A 22099-nucleotide genomic window follows, 5' to 3' on the forward strand; every position below is an offset into this window, starting at 1 on the left:
GGGAGGGGGGATTCACCCGTGTCTTACCCCCAGCTCTTCTCGAGCCGTTCACCTCCGCAAGATGGAGACCGAGCCGGGGAGGCACCGCTCCTGTCAGCGCTGTGAGGGGTCAAGAGGCCTGCGTTACTAAAAGCAGCTTTTCTTTCTCCACCCGTGTCCCCCCCACCCCAGGTGCGCGATACCACGCCATGGAGGAGCGCGCCAACCTCATGAACATGATGAAGCTCAGTATCAAAATCCTGATCCAGTCGGCCCTGAGCCTGGGCCGGACCCTGGACTCCGACTTCCCTCCCTTGCAGCAGTTCTTCGTGGTGCTGGAGCACTGCCTCAAGCACGGGCTGAAAGGTGGGCACCTGCTCCCCCACAGCTGCGCCGGCTGCCACGCTGAGGGGAGGCAGATAAACGAGCCTGTGTTGCATCTCACTGTGTCTCCAGTTTGGCTTCTGTGTGACCTTAATATTAATCGCATACACCGTGTGATGCTAATCAGTATTACAGATACAACTGTGTGGTTACCGTCTCGTATACCCTGTGTTCTGTGCCTCCTAAACTGTCGAGGTATTTTTAGTGCCCCCTTTTCGTTGACATGTTAAAAGCTGGTAAGACAAAGTAAAACGTCGACTAAAATTTGTAATTCTGGAGTTGGAAGCCTGTCGCTTTTCCTCACAAATTTCTCTGTATACTCATTTTAGTGAAGAAGACTTTTATTGGACAGAACAAATCGTTTTTTGGTCCTTTGGAGCTAGTGGAAAAACTTTGTCCTGAAGCGTCAGATATAGCAACTAGCGTTAAAAATCTGCCAGAGTTGAAGTAAGTTGATAGTTGGGGATGATGCTTTTCACTTATACTGCTCGGAGAAAGAATCCTTCATATAGTCTCTCATCTTCCTTAATGAGATCTTGTTCCCAAAGAGAAAAAGAGGGTAGGACGCATTGACTTCTCCAAGAGACAAGAGGGATATGTCAAAATACCCAGTGCTTCTGATTCAAACAATGCTGTCAGATTAAAAACAGCATTTGGAAACATCTATAACCTTGCTAAAAATAACCGTAAAGTATTCACAGCTATCTTCTTTCCTCTTCTTTCCCTCAGTTTTATGACTTTCTGTCATTTTGTGTATGTGCTAGTAGTATTTAATTTGGGTAATTCAGGGTGATGGAAAGAGACTAGTTTTAATGCTAGGATGCATCAATAGTTGGGTTATGGTGGTAGCTGAAAATGTTTGCTGAAGCAATGGCATATACTTAAATACTTCTGTGTTCTGGAGACAGCACTTCATTTCCCAAGGGATTTCTTCTTTAATTTTGGGGGTTTTAGTAAATAACAACCTTCATCTCCCTTTGTAAAGGGAGAATTTTGAATTGCACACATTTACTTAAAAAAACACCTTTTTTTTTTTAATACCAAATCATGCACCTTTCATTTTAGGACTGCTGTGGGAAGAGGAAGGGCGTGGCTTTATCTAGCACTCATGCAAAAGAAACTGGCAGATTATCTCAAAGTACTCTTGGACCATAAGCATCTATTAAGGTAACAGTACAGAAATACATAGATTGTATTCACTGAATCACTGAAACCTTGTGTTGCTGTAGTGAGAGGTCATTAATTGACCAGTTTAACTTTAAGCTTGTTCTTGCAACCTGCAGAGGAGCAAGTTGTTCGTTGTTTTTGCAGTGAACCTACAGAAGAATGAGTATTGTCTGTGAGAGCTCTGCATCCTCTCCCTTCTGCAATAAATTAGCGAGAAGGGGCTGATCAGCTGTGCTTTATAAGGACTACATTACTGTTTATATGAATTTAGTGATGGAAGTACTATTATCATTTTGATGTGCAGTGATGCCTTGTAATATTTCTTCTAGTGAATTTTATGAACCTGATGCGTTGATGATGGAGGAGGAAGGAGCAGTCATTGTGGGTCTGCTAGTTGGACTGAATGTTATTGATGCAAACCTTTGCTTGAAAGGAGAAGACTTGGATTCTCAGGTGAAGATTAAAGCTTAGATAACATCAGCTGGTATGAGATTCTAATAGAATTAAGCACATCCATAAATACTGAGACGGGTCCAGAACTCTGTCCAGAATGTCCTGTATTGAAGCTTGTCATGTTTCCCGTGTTAAATCAAAAAAACCTACATAGGTATCCATCTCTTTAAGTAGCGGTTTATGGAAATGCTGTCAAAACTAATAGCTGCTAGGAAACTGAGCACACTGAATATGGTTATTTTGATGCTTTTATGACAAGCACTAGCTTGCACATTTGCTTCAGCTAGGAAGAATATAGGTATTACCTGTCTCTCTAAACTTCAGCTTCAGATTTTTACCTTTTTCCTAATATAAAGTAATGCCTGCTGCTATGCAGAATTGCACTGTGAAGGTGTGTTAATATTTTAAATATATTTTTCAGGTTGGAGTGATTGATTTTTCCTTGTACCTTAAGGAAACACAGGACAGTGATGGCAAACAGTATGTATGGTGAATTTATGATTCTAAGTTGGTATGGTTTTTGTAGAACAAACCTGTCAGTCTGTGGGAGCACATGAGTGTTAGAAACCTCAAACTCTTTTTATCATCTGAAAAAGAGAATCCAAAATAGATTTTGTTAGCTAAACCAAAGTACTAATTTTCAAAGGTTGAGCACATGGTAGTTTTAACAACAATACAGTGTGGAGAGTTTGTGTCTCGAGCTGGGAGCAAATTAAAAGCACCCAAAATTTTAGATTGTGTTTTTATTTGATTTTAGGAGACATGATCTGCCAGGTCACCCACTACTAAATCACTGCTTTGTTTCTAAGCACTGTTTCAGAAATGCTCTCAGTTAAGGAGCTGTCTTTGGAGGAGAGATCAGTTATGGAGGAAAAAAAAAAGTAGTTTTAGGTGAAATGTTAGGTGAATTAGAGACTGTAACTGTTACCATCACTGTATCCAGAAGACCTGTAGTGAATGGAAGGGACTTCATAGTTTGTGTGCTTCTGGCACTTCAGAGCACTTTACTGTATAGCTGCTGAGGAGAAGCCGATAAACAGCTGCTTCATCTCCCTAGTTCTTCCGGTCTAGCTCAGGCACAAGTACTTTTTTAAGAAAAGGAGAAACTCAGTTTGCAAGTCTATGCTGAAAACCCTAGTACAAACTATAACACTTTAGAATGAAGGAGTTTCTTCTCAATCAACAAATTCTCACTTTTACAACTAGAGATGGAGGGATTACAGCTGTCCTTGACCAGAAGCATTATGTGGAAGAGCTCAACCGACATCTAAGGTGGGATTTTAATTTATTCTAATATACAAACACTTGTCCTGTGTATGGCTTTGAATGTCTCTGCTTACAGTCTTGTAGATTTTTGTCTGATATTGAAATGCCTTTTCTGATTATTTCCCAAAATCTTAGTTTAATCTTGTAATCTTACTCTTCTGATGGCATATGCAATGCAGAAAACAAGTCTGTGTAATAGTGGTTTACTTTTTGGAAACTTATTAGTGACTAACAGAAGATTTTGGAGCTACTTTTTCAAGAGAAAACTATTACAAGTGCATCTGGAAATTCATTCTTTAGAGGAAGAGTCTTTATTCTTCCCCCATAGGTTGTTCAGTGGAAGGAGCAGGCCTCACTTACCCTCTTGAACATGAGAGGTGTTAAGACTGCAAAAGCTAAGCCAGAACAGGGCTGCCAACTAATACAGTAGGCTGCCAACTGTAGGGAAATGCATGGTCCTCTCAGTGCTTAAGAGGGACAGTTATCCTTCCTCCAGATTTTTTGCCAGCTCACCAAAGTATTTCATTGTTAACAAATGCAAGATGGTAAAAGCATGGTTGAGGATAGGAATAAATGATGGACATTGGCACTTCTTTTATTGTTTTTATGCATCTCTTTTCCTTGCTGCAGTTGCACGGTTGCGGATCTTCAGAACAAAATAGACTGTTTAGAAAAGACCAATTCAAAACTCCAGGAAGAGGTTTGTCTGGTCTGTTAAATATTTCTCATAGCTCTTTTCCATTAGAGGCAAAACTCCCTAAGAACATACCTTAGACCTAAAATATTTGAGTTGATACTAGTGGAATGTGGGGGATTGGTAGGACTGGCATGAGTCAGCACATGGGGAAAGCTCTGTGGAAAGCTTCTACATTATGTTAGCTGTTAAGGTGCTTTTGGGCACCTATTTGGTAGACGGGTTTCCTTAATCAAGTTTTTTGTCTTGCAATCGTGTCTGCACCCAAAAGTAATCATACCACTGTAATGAACATGACTTGTCCCTCTTCCTTCTGCACATACACATGTGTATGTATTTGTCATGTGTGTTAAACAGAACTTGGAAAAAGAGAAGGAAAAGAATCACACTTCAATTAGGAAATCTTTCCTAGCTGCTAACTGAAATAGAATCCAACAGCATGCGTGATAGTGGTTGTTCGGGGTTTGGGGGGGGGGGGGGGTGTATATATATATATAAAATGTTATGTATATATAATGTGTGTATATGTCTTGGTCAGAGTGTATCTGTGTAGTCCAATTTCCAATACTTTTGAGGGTATCTCCACTTGAAAATGCCATAAGGTTCCAGCAGTGAATGTCAAGCCTGACTTGCTGTATGAGTTCTATTTCATACCAGAATTTATACCACAGATCACAGATCTGTGGTGGATTTTAGCCTTTTACACTAGGATGCATTTCTTTGCACAGTTAATAATTAAAAATAGTTATGAGGGTGTGAAGCAGAAGTCAAGTGAACGAATGTTGGTGGGCTTATTAATTTAGGCTGTATAGTGAGTGTGGCTGCAAAAGGGTCAGGCGGCTTCTGGGGAGAATGAAAGGGACGAAAGGGGAAGTGAGCAGTGCACCTGCTACAAAGGATGAGCTACTAACTTTAGAATTCCTCCAGATGTTGCATGCTTGTACAGTGATTAAATATAAATATGTTCTCTTTGTAAACAGCTTGCAGCAGCAACTGACCGAATTGGATCACTTCAGGAAGAGCAGCAGCAGTTAAAACAACAAAATGAATTAATTCGTGAACGGAGTGAAAAAAGTGTAGAGGTGGGACACCTGTTTAAAGATAATGAGGATCCTTAAAATAAGTGATCTTTTTTGATCAGCTGTAGTTAGTGCTTTCAAAAGCACTTTGAACTGGAACGCTAAGCACTGTTTAGCATGCTACTGCGTAGATCGCTGGTTTTGTGCGTGGTAGGCACAGGTGGTAGATTTTGCTGTTCTTTACTACACACTTAAACACATACTTGCAGAAGGGAGAAAGCATTAAAAGTATTAGAATGGTTTATTTTTATTTTTGCTTTATTCTTTGAAACTTCAGCTTATTAACATTTGCCAGCTTATTAATTGTAAAATAGTAGGATTTTACTTGAAATAGCACATAGAAATATTGTGTTACACACAAGAACTTAAGGCATACTTTAAATACATAGCTTTGTGATCTTATGTGGCTCTTTTGCTGATGTTTCCTATAGGTAACGAAAGAGGATACAAAAGTAGAATTGGATACTTACAAGCAGTCACGCCAGGGTCTTGATGAAATGTACAGTGATGTTTGGAAGCAGTTGAAAGAAGAAAAAAAAATTAGGCTGGTAAGGAAACTTAACTATAGAAAGTGAAATGAAAAAGACAGGATTCTGCATACTTTAAGGTAGCATTACAAGTGTAAGATGTATGCTGTGCACTTTTTGCAGCTATTCAGAATTCATAAAGGAATTGCAAGCAAGATGCTGGACATTGGTCATTAACAGTGTCTGTAAAGAACTGGAAATTGGGGCTTTCGGAATACTGAAAATAAAAGGTCTTTCCCTGTTTAAGAACCTACCAGCATTATTATAGCAGAGACTAAGATCAAAACACAAGAGGCAACTGTCTTTATGGAGGAAAATATCGTATATGCACAACAGTCACTTGCACAGTGACTTGCTAATTAGTGACTGGTGAAGAGATTGCCCAGGCTTGCTGAAGCCTATGGCTCTAAGTCAACCCAAGCCCAGCTGCCAGGAGAAATGCTTCATTTGGCAGGCTGCTAAGTTACACACTGAGCTCTACGCTTCATGCCGGCAGATCTGCACCCTTGCCCTGATCTGGAGAGCTGAAATAGTATTTCGGTCTTGCTAACTTAATGGATTGTTTGAGACCTAGTTCTTCTGTAAAAACATAGTTCATTATTATATCAGAGTAATACATAGCTTGTGTATGAGGTTATATGGGTTTTGGAAATGCTTATGCTGACATATGACTACATAGCAGTAACTAGGGAATCTCTTTGTAAGGAACTAGAGAAAGAGTTGGAGCTACAAATTGGAATGAAAACAGAAATGGAAATTGCCATGAAACTTCTGGAAAAAGATACTCATGAAAAACAAGACACTTTAGTTGCACTTCGCCAACAGTTAGAAGAAGTGAAGGCTATTAACTTGCAGATGTTTCACAAATCTCAGGTATGTACATAGTGGAGAATAGAAAGAACAGCTGTAGTGGTGGTCTTTACGTGTTAATCGTGCGCTGAGGACATGTAGGCACTTATATGCATCTGAAGTAATACTTAGATGCAACAATTTTCTTAATATCTGTTTTAAAACTGTAGAAGGAATTGTTTAATTTTTTATTATGCTTCATTATTGGTATGATATTGGCTATGTTTGGAAAGAAAGGGGATTTCCTTGAGTATGCTGCATAGTATGCCATAGGATCATCCAACAAATGCTGAGACAAATGGAGAGCTCTCCCAGGGGATAAAGTGTTTGCAGGAGTCCTTTGTTCTAACCACTGAATGATAAGTCTTTAAAAAAATTACTTCCTGCAGCCAGGAACTGTCTTGCTTCTCCTTCCCATCTGTGTTGTCTTGCCTTTCACCTGCACCACATTTAACACTTTACTGTAGAAACCAGCAATAAGCCTCTCTAAAGCATTAGAAAACTGTCAGTTATTTTTGCCTATCTCCTGTTGTCTGTACCCAAATGGTCAGCTGAGTGCTATAGCCAGTGGAAAGGCAACACTGGATTTGGGGAGGGAGGAATTCTGTGGTCAGGCTGGCCTCTGGAGCTACCAAAAAGTTGTTGAACTGGTTTAGGTATTTCATTATACCCCCTTTAGCATAAGACCTGGCTCTCCAGATGTAAGATGGTTGGAGAAGTAAAATGAAAAAGCATTTTGCTTTCTGGGCCTGTCTTCCTTACCCTGCCAGTTTTTAGAGTTTACTTTCTCCATCCTTTGTGTCATCTATTGCAGGGGTTTGGGAATGTTTTTGTGGGGCTTTTTGTTGTTTGAGTGGGCTGTGGTGTTTTGTCTTGTTTTTTTCAATTGGACAAAAAATGTACTGATAGGCATTTCCACAAGGAAGTAATGGAGTAGTAGTGTTCATACAAGATATACAGAGCTTGTCTCCATTAATGCAATAAGAGTTTAACTAGACTTCCCCTCCCATACCTGGTGCCAGAAATCCAGAGGGGATTTCTCTCAGTTTTTATGGACTGTTTCCTCATGCCTGTTCAGGCTTTATCCTGGCCTTTGCCTCCTTCACAGATGCACAGAAACTTGCAAGGCAATGGCCAGTGAAACGCCAGTGCTGAGGTATGCCTTTGCTTTCAAAAGCAGTATTTATTTTGTATTTTTTTTGTCTTCCTGGTTCCATGCTGACTGAGTGCAGTTGTTACATTCAAATCATAATTGATATTCTTATCCTGTCAATTCAGTCTGACTTACTTCAAACTTGTTTCTAAAGAGAAGATTTGGGGCTTGTAGTTGACCTCATAGGTCGAAACTTAGTACAGTTAAGTTTTCTTCTAAGCTCTTAACAAGTTGAGGAGTGTCTGCTCTGGCATTAATAGCATTTTGTTTGTACGTTCCAGTTAGACCCAGTCATGGCCATGTGACAAGCTAAACATTGTTTATCTAGTGGCAGACTTTCATTAAACACTAACACTTTGTGCTTTGGAAAACTAAAATGTATTACCTGGAATATCTATTCACTTATTCCTACAGAATGCAGAGTGTTCATTACAACAGAAAACAGAAGCAATATCCTCTTTTGAAGGAAAAACAAATGAGATGTTGTCCTCTATGAAACAAATGGAAGAGAGGTAATCATTACAAGTTCAGAAAGTCAACACTGAAGTCGGCAGAAAGTTTCCAGTTGAAACCTTTATAGGATGACCTTCCATACACCTCCTATAAACACTTGGGCATGCATGCCAGCATGACGTTCTTTTTCCTTTCCCCTCCTTATCACCCTCTGTGCTTGCCTGTTCTCTTTTCCCAGGCAAACATGCCCATAATTGACACCATTCGAAAACCATAGCTCTTTCCATAGGCAGGCTGTTTCAAAACATGTTGACTTTAGTTTGAGAACAGGTATGACTCTCGCTTTTGGGGTTTTTTTTGCAGAAACAGTTGCTTTCAAAAGTCATTTTTTTCTCCTCTAACATTTTCAGTTCAAGCTTTTACCAAGATCTGTATGGTGAACAGAATGAGAGGGCGTAGGTAAGGAGGATGTGAATTTACAACAAATGTATATGTTCCTTACTTTGTAGATTGCAGCATGCAGAAAAGGCAAGGCAGACTGCAGAAGAAAGATGCAACAAGATGAAGCAAGAGCTTGCTGGCAGGCTTGACACTTGTCGGCAACAGATGTCCCAACTGGATAGTAAATGGTATTTAATCTGATCAGGTTTTTTTCCTTCCCTTATGCCATTTCTTTAAGAAGTGCTTTCTTCTCCTTTTGTGCTAAGGTCTAAAGAGGGGTAGGTTTGAATTATATTGGGTTCAGCAAGTATTGACAGAAGTATGCAAGATCTAGGAAAGCACAGCGCTTCTGTATAATACACAGTTAGCATGAGAATTTGGAAATGTTTTTTCCAGAATATCCAATTGAGAGCACAGAGTGCCAGTAGAAATCTGGCCATTCAGACTAGCAATGGAGCTTTCAATGGCTTTTTTACTAAATCTGGAGATAGGTACTGTCATGCTTGTAGGATGAGCATTTAAGTGACTGTCATCCAAATGCATTGGGGTTTTTGGAGGGGTTTGGGAGTTGGGGAGTGTCCTGCTGTTCTTAGGGAATGTTAATCCTCTAAAGACTTCTAATACCTATAGAAAACATTTTTTTCACTGTTCAGACTTCAGGGTAGAGTCATTTTTAAACATGGCTGTTTAAACACAGGTAGTCAAATATGTACTTGCGGGGCTTGGTTTTGGGTTTTTGTTTTGGGGTTGGGTTTTTTAGTAGTTTGGGTTTTTTTCTTCTAGCCATTCATTGCTGCTTGTTTTCTGTGACCTGAAAATGCTAATATCGTTTTTGATGTCTGCTGCCATAACACCCCTGTTCTTTCATGTCCCAGAACACCACTCTAGTTTTTGCCCTCTTTTGGGCAAGGTTTCTTCTTCTCATGGTGTTGCTATCCTTAAATGCTATAGAACATTTTTCTGCTATCTAAATGCTATAGAATATTTTTCTGCTATTTCTTAGAATTAATTATTTTTAAATAGCTCAACTCTGGAAAAGGAGTTAAAATCTGAAAAGGAACAGAGACAAACTTTGCAAAGAGAACTACACCAAGAGAAGGATGCTACCACTCTGCTTAAAACAGAATTGCAACAAATGGAAGGACTGAAAAAGGTATGCACAGTGCCAACATGCCCCATGTTCAGGATTAAAGCTGACTTGGAAGCAGTACAATGATTGCCTCTGTAGCAGAGTGTTTGTTCTGTACCACTGTCCCCTGAGGGGTTTCAAAAGCTTGGCTGGTATTAACACAAGTCTGCACGTGAAACGCCAGTGTAGGGCTCAGGTGATGAAAACAGCTTAGCAACCTCCTTTGCCACCTCAAGCTATCTGCCCTGCCCGAGCTGCACGAGTGTCTGAGCCACCACCATCAGTCAGCAGCTGAAGCTGAGGTGGGATCTCTGGGGACAAAAAGCTCATTGGCTGTCCCATGGTGAGGTACCCCTGCTCAGGTAGGAATGGCAAGTTCAGGGCTTTCAGTGACCGTGTGAGGTCTTTCAACTGTATGTAATAAAATAAGAACATGTTTTCAAGTATTTAAAACAACTGAATGCAATTTATTTTTTAAGCGCGAACATTCTTGTTAACCTGAAGAGAATTTGCTCCTGTGTATCTAGCAGTTTAGATTTTGAAGACACAGTTGTACACCAGTATCTGTCTATACGCTCGTGTGTGGGCATAGGACTGCTGCATTCTAGCTATGCTCAAGGATGTTTAAAGCCTGAGAATCTTCCTCTTTCTGGTAAATATGGTTAAATGATTTTGTTGTTTGTGCAGAACCCCTGGGTAGTTCACCCATGTAATTCTAAAAATCAAGCCTTAGAAATAGGTAGGTTTGTAAAGGAGCTTATTCTTGTGAAGTGCTTGGGTAGTTTGGATAGTTTGACCTATAACCTAGATCAGTCTTGGCACACAAAAAACTTTTTATGTCTCATTTTTTGCTTGATTTTATAGGAACTGAGAAAACTGCAAGATGAGAAGCAGCAGTTAGAGAAAGTCTGTGAGGAGCAGGAGCAAGCTCTTCAAGAAATGGGACTTCATCTCAGCCAGTAAGTTCTAGGAACTGAACTGCTCTAAGTGACGTAACCTGGAGGATGGAGTATCAAAATAATACAAATAATTTTAAAGCGCATCTAGTTATAAAAATCAATAAACATGAGAATTTTAGGAGGTAATTACTATGCATGGGAAACTAAACAGCCATGAAATAAAAGTGAGGGATGATCCTTGCATGAGTAAGCTGGCTGAGATAGGAAACAATACAGTAAATGGTGAGTTCTGGCAGTGGAACTGTGCTTTTCCCACGTTCTTCTGAATATACTGAAAAGGGGGCAAGCCTCAAGGTGACAAACTTTCCTGGTGATACTGAGCGGTTCAGAGTTGTAACAGGGAGCTAACTGAAGAATTAGAGTTTAGATTCAATGGCTGGACAGTGGAATGGCAGGTAAAATTTAAGACAACTAAATGTAAAGTCATGCAGAGGGAATGATTTTTGCTTTTTTCCAGATCAAAGTTGAAGATGGAAGATATTAAAGAAGTAAATAAAGCACTAAAGGTACTCTGCCTCTCATGGATATTTTGACTAAGCGCATGCATTTCATTTAACACCTTCACATTTCACCACAGTTATCCTACTTTAAAAGATGGCTTTTAAAAAATACCAACAATGTTGGTAAACTGCCTTTGAATTTTATTTTATACATTTATTTGAATCTACAGTGAGGTTTTCATTCCAATTTTCTAGGGCCATACCTGGCTGAAGGATGATGAAGCAACACACTGCAAGCAATGTGAAAAGGAATTCTCTATCTCGAGAAGGAAGGTAATGTTGTTCAGTGGATTATTTTTTCCTTTTGTCACAGAAAACAAAAACTGCTGTTGCACAGTTTGCTAGGGAAGACTGACGCTGCTTCAATTCCCAATCTTGCTGGCATGATAACTACATAGAGAAGTAATTTGGCATTTCCCATCCTAAAAATAACGTTCTTCTGCTTGGGTGCTTTCCTTGGTAGGGAGCTGTTACGGGCTGCGTTCTCTTGTGCTGAGGTTCATCTCCCTTCCTCCTCGAGCCTTGTGTCCTGGGGACTGGATGCTGACAGGCTGTGCTCGGTGCCTTTCAGTCACAGGGGATGGCTGCTGGGGCCCTGCTGTGTGGTTTGGGACAGCTCTGGGTGCCTGCACAGGCCACCCAGCAGCACAAGCACCAGATTTCCTCCCTGTAGAGCCGGGCCTGCGTGTGCTTTCCTGAAAGCCTGCTCCGCCTGCAGGGCCCGGGGCGAGTGCAGCTCCTGGTCGTGTTCAGGCCTCCGCGCAGGCAGAAGTGCTGCTGGGAGGGTTGGGCCAGTTGGGAATTGGAGGATGATGTCAGTGGTCTCCGAACGCTTTTTTTAAGGTCTGATTTGTCTCCTCGTGACACTCTGGTTTTAGGCAGCTGTGCTTATTCTCTCTGTTTGTAGCATCACTGCAGAAACTGCGGGGACATCTTCTGCAACACCTGCTCCAGTAATGAACTTGCACTGCCATCGTATCCCAAACCTGTCCGTGTTTGCGATACTTGTCACACTTTACTCCTTCAGCGCTGTTCGTCCAATTCCTCCTAAGGCTTTCGTAACCTTGACCACCCTAACGTTGGAAAGTAGCCATTATTTTTTTTTTAATTCTGAATTCCAGGCATCTTCTGTGCAGCAGACTGTCTGGTCTCTACTGTTTTCCACTGTAAGAGCAGTGTGAAATAATTTGTAGGGATTATGCAAGCTAATGTTTCTCCAACTGGAATAATAAAGACAATTGTATCAACTGTAATTTCCCTTAAAGTTCTATTTGAAACTAAAATGCAAATTCACTTTTCTGATTTTTATAGGTATTTGTATTAAAATTTGTATATGGCATTTCTACGTTTGTTTGATCCTGCTAGATGCCACTGTCTTTCTGCACATTAACTTCAGTTCCTCTGTATCATCACTATAGCTGCTCTTGTTTGTTTCACTGGCTAGTGTACAGTTTTGTATTTGCTAAGGAAAGTCAATTTATGAATTGTCTATAGAAGGAAAGAGCTTTATGAATGTGCCTTCTGTTCACTGCAGAGTCAAAAACTACACCTTGTACTTGTTCTGAAAGTCGCCATGAGCACATTGCTGTAGTTACACAATTAAAGCCTTTTGCAAAAACTGAAAGCAAAATTGAAGTTCTGATTTTTAACAGCTGTCAATCACAGATCCTGGAAGAGAACATTCTTGTACTGCTGTGCATGTCGAGGGCTTAAGCTAGCGATACCAAAATGCATCGAGCGTAACTGACCAACATGTGCGTGCTCAGGGACCGCTCCTGAGGAAGCCAGCGCTCTGCAGGCGTAACAGCTTCCGTACTTCCCCAGGCCAAGGGCAGTGACTCCAGCTGCTGTACCCAGCCCCAGCACACAGCTCAACCAGCAAGGGAACTGCTGACTTCTGCCTGTCTCTCATGAACAAAGCCCTTTTCTCAAGGCTGAGCAAGGCTGCACTCAGGGCCCAGGCAGGCTGGTTCAGCAGCTCAGGCTGCGATACACAGGGTGGATGGAACACCAGCTCCACTGCGTGTCAGGGTAGGGAGCTGCCAAATAACACCAGTGCTAACAGTGGTGAAGGCAGCACTGTCCCCAGCTGCACCTGTGCTGCTCATGGAGTGCTGTGTGATGCAGAACCGCTCTTTGCTAAGCGAGCATGCCATTGCATACAGGCTGTTTCCATCAAAGGTTTCACTTGGAACCATGCAAATCCAGGCCAGATCCACATTCTGCCCCTTGCCTGTTCCATTCCCCCCAGTGCTGCTGGAAACTCAGCAGGGACACGGGACTGGTGAGCTGGGCTCTGGCACTAGCCCTGCTCCCTCCCTGGTTTATGCTGCAGTCAGCAGCTGGTTGATGAAGCAGGTAAGAGCACCCTGGCTGCAGTATGAAGTGCTCAGGCTTTAACCTTTATCACTCCACTGCTAGCAGGGGCAATGGGGTTCTCTACATTGTAGAAAAGGACCTCAGATTTCTTTCTACCCCTTCACAAAGGGGTTAGAAAGCAAAGTTAGTGTTAATTAGAAAGGGCAAATTTACTATGGCAAATGCATGGAAGCAGATTCCATACTATTTCAGGGGAAGTTCCAGCATGCAGAAGCTGTAACTAAGCTGCTTATAAAACCACATCTTTAACCACAGCCTTGCCCAAGTTGAATTTATTGAAACACAGTTGCAGTAAGCACAGAGCACTTTTGCTCCACAGAAGAGACGCCTACAGGGAAGTACCAAATTACCTCTCAGCCCCCTCTGTGGCTCCGTAGAGCCTCAGTCACATCCCAGCCTTGGGGCAGTCGGAACCAACCCCCACTGGGCCTCCGCAGCAGCAGGTGCTGGTTTTCTTCACCAACCCCACCAGGCTGAGAAAGAGCTGTCACTCTAACACTCCACAAGGGCAGCTTTCAGGCAAGAACCATCCTTGGGAGCAGGCACACTGCTCACAGCAGATGCATGTTAAGAGCACTAGGGTCACCCAGGTAGGAACAACAATGCTGCAGGTATAGCTACACCACAGAAGCTGGAGGGCAAGAAGGAATGAGTTCCAGTTTTTAAAAGGAAGATTTATTTAACAAGTTTCACTTAGCGCAATACACCTAAAAAGGAAATCACAATACAATGAAAGATTAAATCAAGGCCTCAGAATTTTATACGAACACCAAGACCAAAATCCTAAAGTAGCCGTATTGCGTCTCAACACGTTTCCCCCATTAACTTAAAAAAAAAAAGCTTTAACGTGCCTTACAGGATATTAAAAGAAATAAACTAGAACTAACATGCCAAATGTTCACTTTGAATTTCAGACACAGCTCCTATATTGTTTCTTTACAAAAAAGCATGTCTCTCTCAACATGTATTCAAAACAGTGTTGGATGTAATATGGTATAAGAGCAACATTTAACGTAATTCAAACAGCTTTAACCTAAATACGCTTACTGCTTAAATACACTCCTACAACAAAACTAACTTGAGAAACGCTCAAAATTGTTTAACAGTTATAGTCTTTACTCAACTTGGTTATTACATCCTAGATGAATGTTCATTTCTGTATGTTCAAAAATACTGAACCTGAAAGGTTTTAAAATAACAATCCTGAATTCACTTACAGTAAAGCATAAATCACAAGCTTGTATTGCAAAACTGTTAAACTTAGTTTTTTGTTTTTTTGTTTTTTAAAAAAAGATGTGACCAAAAGTCAGCGATGGGTTACATTCCCCAGCCACCACTCATGTTGGACATGTTCGACATGCCGCCCATGCCGTTCACTCCCATGGACGCGCGATTCCCGCTGCTGTAGTAACTGCTGTTCATGGCGCCCTGGCTCCCGGGGTCTGAGGGGAAAACCGACAGCAGGTTCACAGCTGGTTCAGGCCGATTCGAAGCATCCTTCCCCCAACGCCTGTCCTTGCTGGGCCACCTCGTAAATACCGCCTACTGTGCCCAATACTGCAGAGTGTCAGTGTACAGCTCCATACCCAAAATTAAGTTTATCAGTTGTTCAATGAAAGAGCCAGCTCCGCCTTGCCCCCCCTCTTCAATTCAGCATTTTCCATCACCCTTCCGTGAAAGCGGGGAGGACCCAGCCTCCCATGCACCCTCCCCCATTTGTACTCGGTCTGTACTGGTTTTAAACCAGGCTGGTCTCCAGCTTCTGTACCAAGAAAGCGATCAGAGTAATGGAAGTCTGGAGGCTGGCATTTCCCCCCCCCTTTCAGAATAATTTCCCGCATTCCCCCCACCCAGCTCCAAGTTCCTGCTTTGAATTTATTCCCCTCCAGTTCTCCCGTTAGTTCTAAAATTCACAGCAGCCAAGTCTTCAACTGTCAAGGCTTGTGCTGCCCCGTCTGCAGCATGACCCCTCCACACCAGGGGACAGCACGTTCAGACATGCTAAGCCAGCTGCACCCAGCCCACCTAAAACCAGTGAAGAAATGCTCTTACCATAGCCACTCATGCTGCTCTGACCACCATATCCTCCTCCATAACCCCCACTCAGCTGCTGGTTAGCTGGACCACCGTAACTGGATTGGCTTCCTTTCAAGTTAAGGATAAAAACGTTAAGAGCTCACCTGTCACAGCCTGCTCCTTATCAACAAAGCCTGTAACTAACAGCCCCTGTACTCTGGCACTAGCCCTCTCACCTGGGTAACTTTCTTACTAAGTACATAAGGCAACAAGCTCAAAGGAAGTGACCAGGTTTCTAAAGACATTCCTACAATCAAGCGGCAGACAACAACTTTGAGAACTACAGCAAGTGCTTGTGACTTTCAAGCACTTGCTGTAAGAGTTTACTTTTGCCATTTCTAGGGCTATACGTAGCAGGATCAATCTGCTGTTGTATGTAATACACACCCCAAGAGACTTAAACTGGGCTTTAAGTGACCTCACACAGGACTGCTGCCCACGACAGTACCCAGCCCTTCAGGAAGCATGCCGACTCATTAACTGGAGTCACTCGTTTGTACACACTCCTGACAGAGACCTGCTCCTGTTCCAGACTGCCTGTGCGTCGCAGCAGCACTATGGCTCACCACTTGAGCTCACTAACTACTGCTCTCCACCTCATCACTTGCCTATCCTCCCACAAAACTCATCTTAAGTATCAGCATTAGACTTCAAACATTTTGTAATCAAATTACTAAAAAAGCAGCAGTATATCTACACAAACACCCCCACCCCCCAGAAAGAAAGCCCCCAAAACCAACCACCACCTCAATCTCTAAGAAACCAGACAAGTCAGGTATCAAGAAGGGTATCTGCTTTATCAACACAACAGTGGCAGTCATTTAGACTTGTGTTGCAACACGCACTTTGGATTTTCAAACAATTTTGGAGTTTGTTAGAGCAATTCAGACAGCTTCTCCAAATTCCAAATAGATTTTCCCTCACCACCAAGACCAGGCTTGAATGACAGGTCATGTGCCACAGATACATCCTCCATCACCAGACTATGTTCTGGTCTCCAAAAAAAAGGGAGGGGGAAGGAGAATAAAAGGACAGGCATCTCCCACTTCACTTTCACACCAGCACACTCCCAGGAGCCACTCATCCCACCACACACACCACATTCAGCACCACAGTTTATTCAACCTATTAGTTGTTCAAACGTATTCCCAAAAGGTTTATATACCTGGCAATGTGCTAGTGTTCCAATCTTGGACTACCCCTTCCGATTCCTTGACTGTGTGATTAAGACAGAATGTTGAATTTCAGTTTTTATGCCAGGCATAGAATAAGCAGGAGCTGCATAAAATCAGCCAGCTTCATTAAATATCAAGTGCTTGTTTAAAGTGTAGTTAGACTGTTTACACATACCCATTGCTCCCATCATTTGACTGCCATAGGCACCACCACTTCCTCCTGCTGTAGAATTCAAGAAGAGTTCTACATATCTGTGTTCTGGAAGAAGAAAGTTTTGCCATGAGAGCATTTCACACCAAACCCACACAGTTTGTCTCACTGCAAGTAAGACTGCAATAAAACCTTTGGCATTCCAGCTACAGCAGATGTGCTACACTGCTGTGCTGTATCTTTCCTAACACCACGTGTTCAGAACAGTCACACTTACGCATATTTGCTTTGTCTTTGGACATAGCGGCCACTGCATCCTCATGAGTAGCGAATTCAACGTCTGCCTCTCCGGTTACTCTGCCATCTGGTCCGATTTCGATGTGTACTCTTACAGGGTTCAGAGGTGAGAAGAACTACATACGAAACAGTCACACAGATTAAAACGCACCAATGCAACAGCTGAGTTTTACAGCAAGCCATTCTCTCTAAAGGAACGCTCATTAACTGCAGTGCAGTTGACACGTCCAACACAATCACAGAACCGTAAAGCCATGCATTTGAGAGCAGCAGATTTGGAACTCACGTTATAGATGTCGTTCTCCGTAGCTCTGTAAGGCAGACCTCTCATGTGGACGCAGTGGCCAGTCGTGCTCTGGAAGGTGGATCCCCCGTCGCCGTATCTGTGGTCCGACATTCCTGCAGAGAAAAGAGTCCATTCTAGGTCTTTCAGATGTATTTTAGTTTCTTTTGAGATGTATTGAAAGTTTAGTTACTATTCCTATTAGAGAGATCTTACCTCTTCCAAATCTATCAGAACCAAAACCATAGCCATCATTATACCCATTGTAGTCATCATAACCTCCATAACCTATAAATAGATTGGACAACATGTTCATTTCAACTACAGAAAGATCCAAATATACATGAACACACTGCAGACAACTAGGATTATAAAGTCTCATTTCTTCTGGAAGAATTAAAACCAAGGACATATACAAACCAGTAGTTACAAAGCAGGGAAGACACTACCCGGTCCAAGTGTTGCTGCTTCTCAGATGAGCAGCTCCCTCTTGGACTTCGTATACTTACCTCCTCCGTAGGCTCCACGCCTCATTCTTTCCAAGCTACTTCCTCTACCAAGACTGTTATATCCCCGCGTAAGACCAGGTCTGTCGTAAGGACCGGGTCTCTGCATTGCCAACAGCTTGCGTGGAGGGTCGTAGTGAGTGCGCACTTCCGCTCGACTACTCTTGAAGATCTCAATGTACCTAGAAGTGTTTCCACAGAGAGAAGTCAGTCTTCAATTCCTTCCACGAATACCTCACAACTTCACATTAAAACAAGCCATTTAGTCATAGCCTTGAAACTGGCAGTGTATTTTAAGCCAGGTTTCTTTACATTATGTAGGCAATGACATACTATTGTAAGTATTACATTACTTTCAAATCAGTGTTTTTTCAAGAAATTACAATTACTGAAGGGTTTCCATGCTCCTCATACTTCACAGTATCCCAACCTTAAGGGTGGGGGAGCAATATTGATTCCCCACCCTCCTCCCCCCAATTTAAAAAAGTGTTAGTCAAAAAACATAGGAGGGACTGACGTCCACTCAACTCAGCACTGTTTTGCTCATGTGGCAATGTAAACAGAGGGTTAAAAACCCGGTCTCCACCAAGATTTTAACCCATCAGGATGCTACAAAAAGCTCTGCATGTGCTAGTGAACCCAGCCTATGCTTCAGTGATTCAGCGTAGGCAAAAAGTGCATGCTTCAATGAAAAATAGTCACAAGTAAAATAGAATAAAAACCCTTTGTGACAATTTCTTGAAAGCTATGCTTATTACATTGAAGATTAATACAGTAAGAAAATTTGTTACATTTCAACTTATAAAACAAGTTTAGAAAGTATCACATTTTCTTATGGTAGTAAGAGTACTGTGCATGTCTTTAGAGCTAAAGGCATAATTGGTGCTATTTGAGAAGTTAAAGCCATAGTCTCTCAACTTTGTTGCTTTCAAGCTATCAGTTTTGCAGTCCTCTGTTATTACCCAGTTTCCAAAGTACACTTAGACTTAGCCCAATTTTTATCTTTCATTTTGGGTAGATCCAAACAGTCTGTGCCATACGCACATTAGCAATACCTTTACTTATCACCGAGTTAGAGACCAAAATACTATTTCTATTCGGATGTTAACACTTTCAGAAGAGAGAATATGGATTTAATTGTTTACCATAAGAAAAGTGACATAGCCAACCAACCATCCATCCCCACCTGTGCCCTATTCTTTCCTTGTGTTTCTTTAGAGCCTTTTCAGCTATTTCCTGTGAAGCAAACTGCACGAAGGCCTCCCCCGTACTCCTCCCCTGGAAGTCCACCGGCAATGTTATCCCATTTGGCACGATTTCCAACCCTTCAACCCAAGGACAAATAACCCCAGTAGGGGGGCAATATTAACATCACAAGCCCAGTCATGAGTTTTTCTTATAGCTTTAAAAACACCAGAATTTTAACACTTGTAAGTGAATGGTATGTTGATTCTAGAACACTAGAAGAAAAAGCATGTCAACAAAGAGAGATCCACGATCACATACCATTCAGTTTACGTTCTTAACCCACCCTGCAGAGCACAGAAACGTTCTGAGTGTCAGGGACAACTCCTCAGATAAGGCATCTAATGCAGGGTGCATTAAGAAGTTCACATATTATTACAAACCTCTTCAATTCTGTGAAAGTATTTACGATGAACTTTTTAATATAACTTAAATTGAAACACAGCAAGTTAAACAGCTTTATATATAACAAGTATTTCTACTAGAAGTCACTCAGGTAAAATAGTCAGTCTTATGCAAACATCAAGTTTCAGCATTAATTTTTTTATCTTTAGGAGTGCTTAATTAAGAAAAAATCATGAATTAATTTCAAAAGTATTAGTTTCTGAACAGAAGAGGCACATTTTGTATATTAAGCACATTAACAGTTTTTAAAGCTTGAATCACTTAACCATGTAAGAAACAACTTAAAATGCACATGCTTAGGAATTGCTCTTGTTCACAATATATTACTGATTCAGAAAACAAAAAACAAGTTCTGAAACTGTAAAATTGGAAATATTTCTACTGTATTTTAAAGCAAAACAGTAAGCTCAATTGTATCTTGTTATAGCAAAACATTCCAGCTATTTTTAAACACTCACATTTAGAAATCTACTACACTGAAAACACTAACAAAAGAGTCCTAGATAGGTCAACAGATTTCATTCTTAGGCATTTATAATAGTATTCCAGTTCCTAAAACATACAACAGCTGCAAAAAAGTGAGAATGAGTCAATTCAAGACATTATCTCTTCATCCATAAAAACTTTAAGCTAGACAACTTCAAGGGATTTTTTTCCCCACCCCCTAGGAAGTGGAGGGGGGAAATCTGTACTTGGGTGGAGTTCAGCAGGTTGTTTTTTTCGGAACCTTATTCAATACTAAATCTACATTTATAGTCGCAGGCACAATGCGTGTACCTCCTCAGATCCTGCCTGTTCCTCGTACTGAGCCCAGCAGTAAGGGTGTTCTAAATCCTTCACTGAATAGCATGAACCAGCTAAGACTGCAGGTGGAAATATCCTCCCACCTGAATTGTTCACTTATTTAGAAAGCAAGACACATGTTTTCTGCTATCCTTACTTAGAACAGTATGTCCTGCTAAGTATAAGTTAGAGCTGCTTTTTGGAGTTCCCTCAATTAAGTAAACAAGTACTTTAGGAATTGATCCCTCAAGCCCAGATAACTAATAAAGAATTTCTTATTTACTTTTAATACCCATCAGTATACTGTTGGAAGTACTACTGGGCAATCCACGGTGGTGGGGTTTTTTTGTTTTGTTTTGTGGGTTTTTTTAGCATAGACCAATAGTGCTATAGCTACTACTTTTATCCAACATACCTGAAAAAAACTGTACAATTTCTTCTTTACTACAGCCAAATGGGAGTCCTCTAAGACGTACAAAACCATCATTAGCCGTATCAGGGCTGTTGGGACCAGTATGCTTCAGAACCCAATCCATTTCAACGTTGTTTGACTTGAAAACTGTAAAAGGCACTTAGAATTAATGCATTCTGGAATATGCAACAGTTTTAAAAGTCATTTGCCTTGAAACTAGTCAACTTATGATATACAGGTCCATTTGTCCTTTCACATGCATTTTAAAGAGACAGAAAAGCAATTAACCAAAAACTGATCAAGCACAAACACATTTAGTCAGTTACTAGACCAACTGAGTCAAACCTTCAACGTATCTGTGTCCCATTGTTTCTCTGTCTTTTTTCAGTGCCAATTTCACATCCTCCTCCGATTCAAGTTCAGCAAATGCTTCTCCACTTGGTCTGCCCTCCCTGGTGTAGATGAAACGGATACCCAAAGCCCCATTTAGAATTTTGCAATCTGAAAATGAAACAGGAAGGCCAGAATTAGTTTAATTATTACAGGAACATTGTGACTTTAGAAGTTTCAGATATTCTAAAAGGAAAAAACAACGTTCAAGTTACATCAAGACGACAAAACCAGCAGTATTCTTGTTCTAATTTTTACAGTGACTAATAAACTAAGGGACTAACTAAAATCAAGCTACCCTTCTCATCAAGTTCATAAGGATATATGCAAATTAGCTATCTGTTTTCAAGGCTTTGATGCCTCAAGTTGAACGTGCTATCTGCTTTGGATCATAAATGACTTAGACTTTCTCACCAGCTTGAAGTGAAATCAGGAGTAGTAACTAGAAGTGTAATGAACTAAATCAGAACCAAGTCCAATATGCCAAACTCCTCAAGCAGCTTTAAAATCTCCAGCCACTGAAGAAAGCATGTATTTATCACCACTATTTATTACTGCAGGATGCCAATAATTTGGGGAAAGGACACAACACACTAAACACTTAATACAAGGGAGCCTATTGGGACAACACGGAGAACTAAACTGATTTAGTCCAACCTGAAGCAAGAATTTTGAAGTTTTCTTTAAAATGGAAGCTTCTCTCTTCTGGCTGCTCAAGAAGCTATGTGGCTCAAGTGCTCAAGAAGTTGTGGCTACCCCAGCAACTTGCAGACTAAGCTCCTTTGCCTCTAGTTCCCGCTAGCAAAAGTGCAGCTTTTGAGGTCCTAGCTGAGCCACTTGTTGCACTACAAACTTCATGAGCTACTGAAGTGCCCTGAATGCATTCTGGAACTGTTCACTGCAGCACTGCCACAGCGTCGCCTGGAGAAACCCAGAACTGACAACAGAGCCCATCCTCCCCCCC

The 22099-nt window shown here is 41.4% G+C and overlaps 2 protein-coding genes across 6 annotated transcripts in view; one reads left to right on the top strand and one right to left on the bottom strand.

The window, feature by feature from the left end:
• RUFY1 (RUN and FYVE domain containing 1) overlaps positions 1-12707 on the top strand; it is a 16162-nt gene extending 3455 nt beyond the window's left edge. The window contains exons 2-18 of one of the 2 annotated variants that reach the window (XM_010578901.1): positions 172-345; positions 693-810; positions 1429-1530; positions 1860-1983; positions 2405-2463; positions 3190-3255; positions 3880-3949; positions 4924-5025; positions 5454-5570; positions 6255-6422; positions 7966-8063; positions 8514-8633; positions 9469-9598; positions 10439-10533; positions 10991-11039; positions 11229-11306; positions 11941-12686. In XM_010578901.1, coding sequence (XP_010577203.1) covers positions 172-345; positions 693-810; positions 1429-1530; positions 1860-1983; positions 2405-2463; positions 3190-3255; positions 3880-3949; positions 4924-5025; positions 5454-5570; positions 6255-6422; positions 7966-8063; positions 8514-8633; positions 9469-9598; positions 10439-10533; positions 10991-11039; positions 11229-11306; positions 11941-12084 — 1814 coding nt within the window. In that variant the 3' untranslated portion in view covers positions 12085-12686. Of the gene's footprint in view, positions 1-171; positions 346-692; positions 811-1428; positions 1531-1859; positions 1984-2404; positions 2464-3189; positions 3256-3879; positions 3950-4923; positions 5026-5453; positions 5571-6254; positions 6423-7965; positions 8064-8513; positions 8634-9468; positions 9599-10438; positions 10534-10990; positions 11040-11228; positions 11307-11940 lie in introns of both variants that reach the window. The other variant, XM_010578902.1, reaches the window with a different exon arrangement.
• A 1354-nt stretch (positions 12708-14061) lies between these two features.
• The window catches only part of HNRNPH1 (heterogeneous nuclear ribonucleoprotein H1 (H)), an 8688-nt gene continuing 650 nt past the window's right edge, over positions 14062-22099 (bottom strand). Inside the window, exons 3-13 of one of the 4 annotated variants that reach the window (XM_010578904.1) lie at positions 21091-21246; positions 20749-20892; positions 19087-19225; positions 17904-18082; positions 17611-17682; positions 17398-17510; positions 17092-17227; positions 16839-16922; positions 16654-16704; positions 15465-15557; positions 14062-14854 (exon numbers count right to left, since the gene is read on the bottom strand). In XM_010578904.1, coding sequence (XP_010577206.1) covers positions 14730-14854; positions 15465-15557; positions 16654-16704; positions 16839-16922; positions 17092-17227; positions 17398-17510; positions 17611-17682; positions 17904-18082; positions 19087-19225; positions 20749-20892; positions 21091-21246 — 1292 coding nt within the window. In that variant the 3' untranslated portion in view covers positions 14062-14729. Of the gene's footprint in view, positions 14970-15464; positions 15558-16653; positions 16705-16838; positions 16923-17091; positions 17228-17397; positions 17532-17610; positions 17683-17903; positions 18083-19086; positions 19226-20748; positions 20893-21090; positions 21247-22099 lie in introns of all 4 variants that reach the window. The other 3 variants (XM_010578906.1, XM_010578905.1, XM_010578903.1) reach the window with 3 other exon arrangements.

This window comes from Haliaeetus leucocephalus, unplaced genomic scaffold (genome assembly GCF_000737465.1).
Source record: "Haliaeetus leucocephalus isolate CR32 unplaced genomic scaffold, Haliaeetus_leucocephalus-4.0 Scaffold656, whole genome shotgun sequence".
Lineage (NCBI taxonomy): Eukaryota > Metazoa > Chordata > Aves > Accipitriformes > Accipitridae > Haliaeetus > Haliaeetus leucocephalus.